The 12,676-nt window shown below is 41.4% G+C and overlaps 1 protein-coding gene across 7 annotated transcripts in view; it reads right to left on the minus strand.

Annotated features, from left to right (window-relative positions):
* MCTP2 (multiple C2 and transmembrane domain containing 2) overlaps positions 1-12,676 on the minus strand; it is a 260,725-nt gene that overhangs the window by 82,261 nt on the left and 165,788 nt on the right. For all 7 annotated transcript variants that reach the window (XM_061394292.1, XM_061394289.1, XM_061394291.1 and 4 more), the window contains 3 exons: positions 8,656-8,757; positions 6,233-6,307; positions 3,729-3,848 (listed from right to left, as the gene is read on the minus strand). In XM_061394292.1, coding sequence (XP_061250276.1) covers positions 3,729-3,848; positions 6,233-6,307; positions 8,656-8,757 — 297 coding nt within the window. The remainder of the gene's footprint in view (positions 1-3,728; positions 3,849-6,232; positions 6,308-8,655; positions 8,758-12,676) is intronic.

The following is a 12,676-nucleotide window of genomic DNA, read 5'->3' on the forward strand; positions in this document are numbered from 1 at the left end:
GGGTTTGATCCCTGGTCAAGGAACTAAGATCCCACAAGCCACAGAGCAACTAAGCCCGAGCACACAACAGGAGAGTTCAGGGGCTGCCTCGAAAGGTTCTGCATGACACAGCGAAGACCCCAAATGCTGCAACTAAGATCCGACAGGGCTAAATAAATGAATAATTTTTTTTTAAGAAATTAAATTTTGCCATACATCAACATGAATCCGCCACGAGTGTACATGTGTTCCCAATCCTGAACCCCCCTCCATGTATGGCAAAACCAATACAATATTGTAAAGTAATTAGCCTCCAATTAAAATTTAAAAAATTAAATTAAAAAAAAAAAAAGACCTTGCTTCAGACAGCACAAAAATTGTTATGCCCCTGTAACATCAGGGCAAGTGGAAGAAGCATGAATTAAGGCATCACACAGATGAATCAAGACCAGGAGCAGAAGTCTGTCTTCAGCAGACTGTAGGAGAATGTTTGTACCATACCCGCCAAGACAAATATGATATTCCCAAGAGGGGATGGGAGGAGGCAGGCCAGGCTTCAGCATTACAGTCTCCCCTCCTCCCTGTCTGGCCCAGGTCACCAGGGGACCCAACATTCGGCAGAAAACCACCCTGAAGGGAGCCCTCCTGAGTCAGGGACACGGCCAGTGGCACCCCCTGGGGGTGGCTTCCCCCATCAGTCCTCCACAAGCAGCTGATGTTAAGTCTGTAAGCAAGAGCCACAAAAGCAAAATGTCTTTCGAAAAATAGGAAGGCTCGGCTACCCATAATCTTATTAAAAAAATAAATAAGGGAGGCTACGACACATTTTATATTTTATCCTAATAATGCATTTTCTTTAGGTGTTCTCGTGTTGAGGAGCATAAATGGTTTTGGAGTGACCATCATGATGGTAGCGACAAAAACATTCTTGAATGAAATCACACATCCGCAGCTTAGGGAAGGGAGATACGCACGTCTACATCTGCAGTATCTCTTGAGATCTGCCATGGCTGGTCAGGGTCAACGTGAGACAGTCATTCAAAAGTCGAACTCCAAAGGACAACAGAAAATTAAGTGTATCTGAGTGAAGCTCTCAAGACAACCCAGAGAGAGAGAGGGGACGCATGTATCACTGGTAATTGACTCTGCATTTTTCCAGTGAGGACCAGCAGAAAACATCCCCTTTTCCACATCGCCAGTGGGGCCTCTCACAGTCCTGGATGCCCCCAAGGGATTCCTGCAAAATCACATTTTGGCAAACCAGCAAGAAGAGCACCCCTGTATCTTTCATTCCGTGGGACTGAGGGGTGTTCAAAGACCTTGTGCCAGCCTGAGCCTGGCAGCCAGGCTGGCAGGGGACTCTGCAATGTGATGTCGGCAAGCAGGGTTCACTCAGGTCGCAGGCACTGCAGAAGCGGCCCCACTGCCAAGGCTCACTTCCCGGGTAGAAGCCCCCTCCATGAAACAACTTACTTGTATTCACTTGCGGTGATCTTTCTTCAGATCACGCTGACAGCCCATTAATCATTTCTGTCATTCCCTACATAATCCAGTGCAACAGATCTCTTGTTTTTCTAAAAATCCCAGTGCCAGAAACTAAGCTCCAGAAAGGGGAAACCCTTTCCTCTTCCCAGCGGCCGGCCCGGGTGCTGAGTGGAAGAAGCCACCAGAAGTGGTAACTGTTGCCCGGAATCACAGAGAACGTTCCCTGGAAAGTTGTAAAGAGAATTCAGGTGGGAAACAGAGTCAGGGAGGCTGAAGAGGAGCAGCCACCAGCTGAGGCAGAACGTGAGAAAGGAAAGTGGGCGAATCGACCCCCAAAGTCAGATAGGGATTAAAGAAACCCTTCTTCAGGGTGTAACCAAGGCCAATTGGTCGGGCAACTTTAAACCAAAGAAAAAGGACGTTAAAGGCCAAGGCTGCAGCCGTCACAGAACTTCTGCCTCCCAAACCAATGAAAAACTAGCATTAACTAAGGACAAAATAGAATGAGCCCCAATGGCTGAGAAAAGGCCTCTTGCGGAGCCAGTACACTGCTTACGTAATAAAAGTGGAAGTGACTTTGAACCCACTGACCTCTGGGACTGACTGTTTTTTTTCATGCAGATATGCCTGGTGGGTAGGAATGAGCCTAATGATAGGACGCAGGGGACAGAAGAGCCACGATCGTGACTCGACTGCTCACACAGGCATTAGGTCACACTGGGACCTGTACAGGGGACAGGAGTTAATTACATCACACAGGGGTCCCCAACATCTGGGATCTAATGCCTGATGACCTGAGGTGGAGCTGCTGTAATAAGAGAAATAAACCGCACAATAAATGTGATAAACTTGAATCATCCTGGAACATCCCCTCACCATCCACCCCTGGTCCACAGAAAAACTGTCTTCCATGAAACCAGTCCTTGGTATCAAAAAGGTTGGGTACCACTGGCACAATACAGAAGGCGCAAGAAGAGCAGCTGAGCACCTGTTTTCTTTTCTTCCTCCTCCCACGCCAGATGCTACCAATCTGATCAACGACAAGCTCCTTTACAGACAAGGGAGGATGCCCCAAGATGCAAAGTGAGGACACTGTGCTATTAATAACTCTCAAGTACCTACCAGATTCTGGGACTCTCGGAGGTTGACCCAGGTGGTTTTAAGATCACGTGCAGGTCTGAGATTCTGTGATTTTAGCACACTCATAAGGAAGGGCCGATAGTATTATAAAAGTGTATTTCACAGACATCATGGTTCTCCTCAGTGCTGTTGAGTCAACTTGTAGTAATCAGTTATGACTCAAGAGGTTTGATATGAACATATGTTTTTCATACCAAAGTCTGTCAATGATTTACTTAAAACATAAATTACAGCAAGGCAGTCTTCATTTAGTCATGTGATTTTTCATCTGCCATTTTTCAAAAAACACAAGCACTTACGGGCACAGAAGGAGAGAAACAGACCCATGTAGTGATTAAACAAATGGCCCCAGGAACATTCAGAGTCACGCTCGACTCATTGTCACAGTCCATGGAATTCTCCAGGCCAGAATACTATAGTGAGTAGCCTGTCCCTTCTCCAGGGGATCTTCCCAACCTAGGGATCGAACCCAGGTCTCCTGCATTACAGACGGATTCTTTACCAGCTGAGCCACAAGGAAAGCCCAAGAATACTAGAGTGGATAGCCTATCCCTTCTCCAGCAGATCTTCCCAACCCAGGAATTGAACAAGGGTGTCCTGCATTGCAAGTGGATTCTTTACCGAGTTACCAGGGAAGCCTATCAAGAGATAGTATATGAGTATGAGTTGGGTGGCTCAGTGGGTAAAGAATCTGCCTGCAGTGCAGGAGACCCAGGTTTGATCCCTCGGTTGGTCACCCACTCCAATATTCTTGCCTGGGACAATCCCATGGATAGAGGAGCCTGGAGGGCTACAGTCCATGGAGTTGCAAGAGTTGGACACGACTGAGTGACTAAATCATGAGTTGGGTAAGTTAAGGGATTTCCAAGGATAAATCTGATAAGGACGGTCTTAGAAAGAAACCTCCTACATAGTCTCCTATGTCTCCTACATAATATATTGTAAGAAGGTGGCTGTATATCCTTTATTGTTTAAGTTTCCTTACTGGTATAAACTTCAGCTTTGCTGAATGTGCACCATTCTGTTTCATCTAAGTACAATAAAACCCACCTGCCTTTGGATTTGGGACTCAGAGTAAATAATCTGATTTTTTTTTTTTTTAATAAAAAAAAAAGGAACCTTACCACGAATGCTACTGTACTTCTCAGCGTGGATTCCCACTGGAAGCAGCTTTTAAGGAACTGTATTGTATTCCATATAGCCATGGTGAGTCTCTTCACTCGGTCTACATCTCTGGATAAGATCTAATTTAAAAAAAATGGAAAACAGGGAATGAGATTTACACACTTCAATTATTCTCTTTAGACCAGACGGCTTGGTCATTTGAATTATATTCTGTATAGCCAATAATTAACAAAACAATAAAGAAGAGTCCTAAAATTTTTCTAGAATTCATTTTTAACATATGACCATTCAGGGAGGAAAAGAGAATCCAATGCATTTTATAGCTCCTTTAAAGGAGAACTGCTGCTGCTGCTGCTGCTAAGTCGCTTCAGTCGTGTCCGACTCTGTGTGACCCCATAGACAGCAGCCCACCAGGCTCCCCCGTCCCTGGGATTCTCCAGGCAAGAACACTGGAGTGGGTTGCCATTTCCTTCTCCAATGCATGAAAGTAAAAAGTGAAAGTGCAGTCGCTCAGTCGTGTCCGACTCTTCGCGACCCCGTGGACTGCAGCCTACCAGGCTCCTCCGTCCATGGGGTGTTCCAGGCAAGAGTACTGGAGTGGGGTGCCATAAAGGAGAACAGGCTGTTTCAATAATGTTCAACACAAAACTGAGCTGGTAAAAAATACAGCCATCAGGCATGTGATGTGTGTGAATTTGTGTGTGTGTGTTTAAGAGAGATAGAATAGAGTGAGGACTTGTGCTGTTCAGTTTTTAGTTTGGAAGGAACTGGGTAGTTTTAGTAGAAATCTCATATATTCTAGCTCATCACATCTAGAAGAAAAAGTCTATAAAGCTCCAATCCTTTGGCTACCTCATGGGAAGTGCCAACTCACTGGAGAAGACCCTGATGCTGGGAAAGACTGAGAGCAGGAGAAGGGGGTGACAGAGGAAGAGATGGTTGGAAGGCATCACCAGATCAATGAACATGAGTTTGAGCAAACTCTGGGAGATAGTGAAGGACAGGACAGCCTAGCGTGCTGCAGTCCATGGGGACGCAAAGAGTTGGACATGACTGAGTGAATGAACAACAGAAGCAACACAGCGAAGTAAATTCCTGGGGAGGGAATCCAGCTCTCCCACCTCTTTGCTGTGTGACGTTGGGCCAGTTTCTTAACCTCTCTTATTCAACAAGGTTGACATAGGAGTGCCAACCTTGGAGGTTGTGGAGACACTTGAAGGGCTTAGAACAGTGCCTGGCACATACCAAGAAATTTTAAGTAGCTGGGTCACAATTATAGGTTTCAACTTTGCAACCATCTGGGGATACTTAGTGGTGAGAGGCCCTGAGGGAGAAACCTAATATATCCCAGGGTCTCAGCCCCAAATCCCCTGGTGTTCCAACCTCCCAAAGCCATCCCACACGGAGGTGAAGGTCTTGTTTGGCATAGGCAAGGTCTTTTCTCCCAGATGTAGGTAGATTCATTTCAATCTGTTTGCAAAAACAGCAATGCCACCTACCTCAATTCAGGTTTTAATTTTTCAAGTAAACAGGGCAAAAGGCAATAATAATAACAATAATAAAGCCACTGACTCCGATTACACAAAATAAATATTACACTCAAATGTTGTGGCAGACCAAAACATTCGGATGCTCCTTTCAGAAGCAGATTAAGGCCTTTCCCCGGTGTGTCCAGAAGTTCATGGGAAACCAAAGGATGGTAAGCTGCCTTTATATTTAACTTGCTTTATGTAATCCCCAGCTGCTCACCCCACAGGAAGTGGTGGAAGTCATAAACACTTTAAAAAGGGGACACGCTGTTACACAACTGCAGAGGGACAATAAGTACAGAGTGAAATCCTGAACTACGCTGGACCAGAACAGGGAGGGGCTCTGAAAAGAACTGGAAAGGTCGTGGTAAGAAAAATGTGGAACTTCCTCTACTCAGCCCTGATCTTCACTTTCTGTTGAGCTGATGAGAGAGGAATTAAGGGCCCCTGGCAGGGGGAGTGAGGATTTATTCCACCGGGGGTAAAATGCTGATACATCTCAAATTTAGGCAAAACAGAAGTGGGAGGAACAGCTGTGGGTGAATCTGAGGCTGGACATCTTGAAAGAGTCACCAGCTTAACTGTATGACGGACGTCGTAAGCAAAATGCCTCTCTGAAACGTGCAAGGAGGGAGAAAAGCATGGCTGTGATGGAAGGAGGGCGGACGGGCCCAGGACACTCCGGAGGTTTATGGAGGCTTGGTGCTCAGAATTCCTGTTTACAAAACGGTTCTGGATGCATGGAGGGCCGACACTCCCTGCATCATCCAACAGATATGTTCTCAGTCTTTCCCTTCTTTACTGAACCCAACCCAAGTCCTCATCTAGGGAGGAAAGGGGAGATGATGGGGGGAAAAGTGGAGAGAGGGAGGAGGAATGGAGAGGGAGGGGAGGGGAGACCAAGTCATGAGCAGTAAGTACTCCAGGTGCTGGTGCTGAGTGTACCAACAAGCCAGGTTACTGCCCTGACCTACCTTTTTGGACAGCTTGCGGCCATCTTCAACAAACCGCTTTTCTCTGGGAGTAAAGGTCCGAATGCTTGCTTTGATCTAGAAAGAAACATCAGGGTTAAAAACAGAAGCATTGAGACGGATTTCACTCTCTCTCGAATGACTGAGAAGCCCTAGAAACCAACACCTTCTGACCCTAAGGGCCTGGGTAGGGGTGGGGAGCGGAGACTTAGGGGTGCCTTGGTGCTCTGCAAGGGCTTCTGGGTCTCACTTCATGAACATCACTGTCATGAGTGATGAGACGAGGTCAGACTGGAGACTTGTGGGGGCTCTTCCCACGCTGCAAACTGAAGAGATTTTTTTAAGCCACTGCAGAGACTGACTCACCAAGTCCTCCAACTAAAGCTTCTAAAAAGTCAAACTTCCCTTCAAATCATGGTTTTGCACTATCCCTTTGTCAGTAACACCTTGCAATGTGGAAATCAGTTTCCGGCTTATAAAAACATTTTTTTCCCATAGAGAATCTCATTTCCTCTCAATGATCCAGAAAAATAAGTACGTGAGTCACCTTAGTCCTGTTTTTAGGGAATAAACTGAGGGTCAGAGAGATTTTGTGGTTTGTCCAAATGACTATACTAAGGGAAAAACCTCAAAAGTAAAATTCAAGTCCTTTTCTTCTATATCAGATGGACAATTAGAACATTATTGAACTAACAGTTTTGGATTTAAGGCTGTTTCCTGCCTAAAACTCCAGTTTCACATGTATGCATATTCTATATACAAGTCCTTGCCAGAAGAAAACAGGAGATGCAGGGTGATCTAACATGCACCAGAGGTTCTCCTTGAAGGGAAGTGTTCAATGGGGAAGAAGAGGAAGTAACAGCAGACCTGCATACTGGAGCCTGTGCCCAGAGTGCTAACATTTCCAGGAATAAAACTTCCCTGCTACTGACTTTATGAATAATCTCTTAAACAAGGCAAAGAATCAGTAGTGTAGCATCAGGGAGAAGAGTCGGGAAGACCTGCATCTGGATCCTAACTCACTCATTTATTGGCAATCAGTTCTCCTCTTTAATTCTATTTGCTTATCATAAGATGACATTCATGATCGCTATGGACCAGGCTTCTTCTGGGAATGAAATGAAAGAGTATCAGAGCCTGGGACATTGTAGGTGGGTAATAAATGGCAGCCATTCTTCTAATTACTGTGAAGGTACCCCTATCCTATATTCATGGACCCCACTAACTAACCTGTGCTGTCCCTTCCCGTTCTAGAACCTGCTGCTGATACCATGACAAATGAATGCTCACAGCTAAGTAAGCCACATTCTCGCACGCCTAGGAATTTTTGCTCCCAACAGTTGAACTGTATATCCATCAGAACCAAATGCACTAATTTGTAAACCTATTTATGGCAATTTTGTCCAATACTGTAATTCTATATTTTAATTATCATAGAGATTATTGATATATTATACAAGTATTAGTTGCTCAGTTGTGTCCGACTCTTTTGAGACAACATGGACTGTAGCCCGCCAGGCTCCTCTGTCCACGGAATTCTCCAGGCAAGAATCCTGGAGTGGGTTGCCATTTCCTTCTCCAGGGGATCTTTCCGACCCAGGGATTGAACCCGGGTCTCCTGAGTTGCAGGCAGATTCTTTACTGCTGAGCCACCAGGGAAGCACTAATACAGATCAAAAGACTTGAAATCAATGTTGTTCTGGAAAGTGTTGAGAAAGGTCAGTTACTACAAAGATACTGCTACTGAGGCGATGATTTTATGGAAAAATAACCTAGAGGGATTCCACATTCAGACTGTTCTGTGTCTTTAAAGAATATTTCTACTTTCAAGAAACTGAAATTAGTATTTAAAGATGTTATAGGTGTATGTATGCAAGGAACACACTGTAGAACTAAAAATATTAAGTCTATGCTATTGGGAAAAAGGTTTCAGGCCTGCACCTAAAGACTGGTAGGGAATATATATTCATGTATTTTATCTTATGCTAAAAGTGCAAGATGCATTTTAAAAAATCCTCCTTTTACTGATGCTTTCCATTAACTATTTGTCCTGATAATGTATGATTGTAGAGCATCTACTATAATAGTTAAATAACATAGAGGCTTGAAAACATCTCTGTTCAATCATAAATGGAAGAAGGTTAAAGGTAATAAAGCCAAGAACCTAATTTTCCTCTTATTTCTTGTTGTTTTTTTTTTTTTTTAACATTGATTTATTGAGAATTACACACCATCAATTCTATTGGGCCAAAAGGATTAATATGAGACTGTCCAGCACTGATTTTTTTTTTGGCTAAGTTTCAAAACACTATTTTCTCTGTAGCTGTAAAAATTCTGAAACATTTTATAGTGATTTGACTCTCTTCAGGTTGGCCACCTTTTACTTTTGGTACAAAGAAGTTGGGAGGTAGTCTAGTTAGACTTACCGGATTATATATGAGGTCCATCTCCAAGTAAATAACTCCTTTAAAAGCTTGTTCTAAATCTTTATTCTTCAGCACGTAACAGTTTGTTTGTCCATCTCGAATCTGATAAACAATAGACAAAACACAAACTTCCTGTGAGGTTTAAACTGAACAAGCTGACAACACTGAGAATGTAAAATGCATACACAGTTGAAGCCAATATTAAACAAAATTAAACCATATAAATATTAATTATAAATCAATTTTTAATCCTAAAGTGCTTCTATAACTGATAAGAAGATAAAGTAACAATCACCAGGCTTCTCCAATAAAAAAATAAATGAATAAAAAAATAAAAGAAAAATTTAAAAAGAAATAATCACCAGGCTGAAACTGATATATGAGTGGAAAATTGGTGGTACAAACTATTACTAAGTCTACCAGGGCTTTCGTTCAAAAATCCCAGAGGTTAAACATTTTTGTTAAGAAGTGATGAATATTCTACAAAATTTCTGGCAAGTACTACTTGAGACTGCCAAGGTCATGGGAAAAAGGAAAACTTGGAAACTGTTGCAAGTCAGAAGACTAAGGAGATTAGATGACACAATGTGGTACCCTGGGCTGGATCCTGTAACAGAAAAAGGACATTTGTGGAAAAACTGGTGAAATCCAAATAAATAGCAGAGTGTAGTTAATAATAGTAATGGATAATGTCAGGTTTTTTTTTTTTTTTAGTTTTGATAAATCCATCATGGCAATGTAAGATGTCAACATAAGAAGAAACTCGGTGAAGGTGTATGGGAACTCTGTATCATCTTCGCAACATTTCTGTAAACTTACAGTTATTCCCAAAACAGGGTTGTAGGATAAAATGTCTTAATTATAATACAATATTTGATTTTATAAAAATATCAACTATAGCTTATAAAATTGTTGCTGTTCAGTCGCAAAGCAGCGTCTGACTGACTCTCTGCAACCCCATAGACTGCAGCATGCCAGGCTTCCCTGTCCTTCACTATCTCCCAGGGCTTGCTCAAACTCATGTCCATTGAGCTGGTGATGCTATCTCATCCACTCATCTGTTTCCCCTTCTCCTTTTGCCTTCAATCTTTTCCAGCATCAGGGTCATTTTCAGTGAGTCGGCTCTTCGATCAGGTGGCCAAAGTAGTGGAGCTTCAGCATCAGTCCTTCCAGTGAATATTCAGAACTGGTCTCCCTTAGGATGGACTGGTTGGATCTCCTTGCTGTCCAAGGGACTCTCAAGAGTCTTCTCCAACACCACAACTCAAAGGCATCAATTCTTCAGCACTCAGACTTCTTTATGGTCCAACTCTTAATCCATACATGACTTCTGGAAAAGACCATAGGTTTGACTAGATGGACCTTTGTTGGCAAAGTGATGTCTTTGCTTTATAATACACTGTCTAGGTTTGTCAGATTTCCTTCCATTTCACTGGAATGAAAACTGACTTTTTTCCAGTCCTGTGGCCACTGCTGATTTTCCCAAATTTGCTGACATATTGAGTGCAGCACTTTAACATCATCATCTTTTATGATTTTAAATAGCTCAGCTGGAATTCCATCACTTCCACCAGCTTTGTTCATAGTAATGCTTCCCAAGGCCCACTTGACTTTGCACTCCAGGATGTCTCGCTCTAGGTGAGTGATCACACCGTCATAGTTATCTGGGTCATTAAGAACTTTTTTGTGTGTAGTTCTTCTGTGTATTCTTGCCACTTCTTTTTGATTTCTTCTACTTCTATTAGGTCCTTACAATTTCTGTCCTTTATCTTCTAAAATAGTTTCATAAAATATTTATAAAATATAAAATATAATTTAAAGACATTATTTTATACAAATCTTACAAAATACTTTAAAGAAATGAATTAAGGAGCCAGTTTTTAAAGAACGACCAGTTTTTCACAGCCATGTTACAAAGCAAATTAAATAAACCAGTATAGCTAAAGTTGAGGTCAAAACTCAATACATTTTAAAAGAACAACATGCTGATAAGCCCTCAAAGTTTAAACAAGTTCCACTGATGGCCTCCCTCAGCCAGCATGTACATCAGTTCCATATATCAAACTACTTGTTTGATACTACCCCAGAAATTAAGGCATCTTAGAAAAACATTGCTGTATCATTTTGGAAATGACCTGACTCTCATTAAGGCATTTTCTTTTCAGATTTGATAGCAAGCAGCAATGCTTATACTGTACACAGGAGCAGCATATGTATTATTAAACTTCTGGCTTGTTCGAAACATCTCTGCTAACTCAAACAGGGCAGAGGCAAACTTGAGCTGACCAAAAGCTCCATTTGGGATTGTAATGATCAAAGATTTGGAATAACATAGGAAATTTGAGGGCATGACGTTTGAGCTATATTTTAAATGACTACTGCTGTACTACAAGCATTCAACACAAGTGTTCTTATAAACAGTGGTGGAAGTGAGTTGAATAAGTCACGGTGTGGGGCGGGTGGAGGACAGAGCCTTTCCACTTTACAAGGGAGAGGTCACCTTCCTTCCCGAAGTCACCCCACCTCTCTCAGATTGAATAGGTTTTAACAGAAAGATGGTTTTCCTGGCCAGTGGCGAAGAGGAAGGGGCTGCCCCATCAAGACCTGACTTCCTTCCTAAACGGTATCCAAACAGGATTCCAAGCTTCCTCTTGTATCCTCTGTCTCACTTAATAAATTGTGGGTGTTAAAGTTGAAAGAAATAAATACAAAGACAGCATGACAATTTGCCAAGCTGACTTTGGTCCAATTTAGCTTTGCTTCAACCCACAGTCATTGTACCGTTATCTTAAAATTTCCATGATTTCTTAATGCTTCGGGAAGGGCAACAGAAGAACAAGAGATATCTGTATAAAAAGAAACATTTCATAGTAAAAGAAGTTTTTTTTAATTATTATTTTGGGTAAATGATCGTTTCCTCTTTCTCAATGTCCTAGAATTGTGTCAGCAAAGCACAGAATCCACCTAGGACATTAATGCTGTTTTTAAAGCTAAAGATATAATTAAGGCTACTCATGTTTGGCACTTTAATATATTACTTTTTAAATATAGAAATTCCAAGTTTAAAAATGTGTAAAAAGATTGAAACACGACAGAAAAAAGTCCTTCTGGATGTCCATAAATACTACAATTCCTTCCTGGAGAAGGAAATTAGACAGGAATTTCTAAAATTTTTTGAGAATCTATATTCATTTTTATATTCTTGAGAAAAACGTATTTTAAATTTTTTGTGCTAAACTGAATATATTTTGCAGTTTCATTTTTTATCAATATGATTTGATAATGACTGTATTAGTATATTTCTCATTTATTTAAACTGCTATGTAGGTTTCACAATCTGAATAAACCACAATTTGCAAATCCTCTTATTTATGAACATTTGGTTGATTCTGCTGTTTTCAGTCTGTCCTCTATAATATCTCTGAGGAAAAGATAAACAGTGAGAGATAGAGAGGAAATAGACTATTTTGTGTCTGGGATATGCTTGAGTTAAGCACAGATCAATGCACTGAACATTTAGTGTTATAACTAACACTGAAATAGTAACCAAAGAAACTTTTAAAATATTTCCATTTCCCAAGGTTTATACATAATTGAACTTTCAACACATGAATACAGGATAAAAATTTCCACAACATCTCAACTTGCCAAACTCCTATATCACAGTATTTATATAATAAAAAAATAAAAGATAAATATATTTTTCCAGCTGAGGACTATATTTATTGTTTATACTTAACTGTGAAAATTATTTGTAGCAGTTTCTAATGTTAAAACCTCTATGAAAACAGACAAAACACAGCCAAAAGAAAACTTAGAGCAGAGAATCCATATATAATTTTATCTTTAGGTATGAGAAAGGCACTTCAATTAAGACCCAAGACCTCTGTCACCCAAGGCAAAAAGGAATGATACCATTTTCAATTTATGACAAAAGGAAGTCTCTCAGTTCAACAGGACAGTCTTCCTGGATTCATTTTGGAGGGGATTTCATTTCACTCAAACAGAAGAGTGAATAATG

Source organism: Bos javanicus, chromosome 21 (assembly GCF_032452875.1).
Source record: "Bos javanicus breed banteng chromosome 21, ARS-OSU_banteng_1.0, whole genome shotgun sequence".
NCBI classification, from domain to species: Eukaryota; Metazoa; Chordata; class Mammalia; order Artiodactyla; family Bovidae; genus Bos; species Bos javanicus.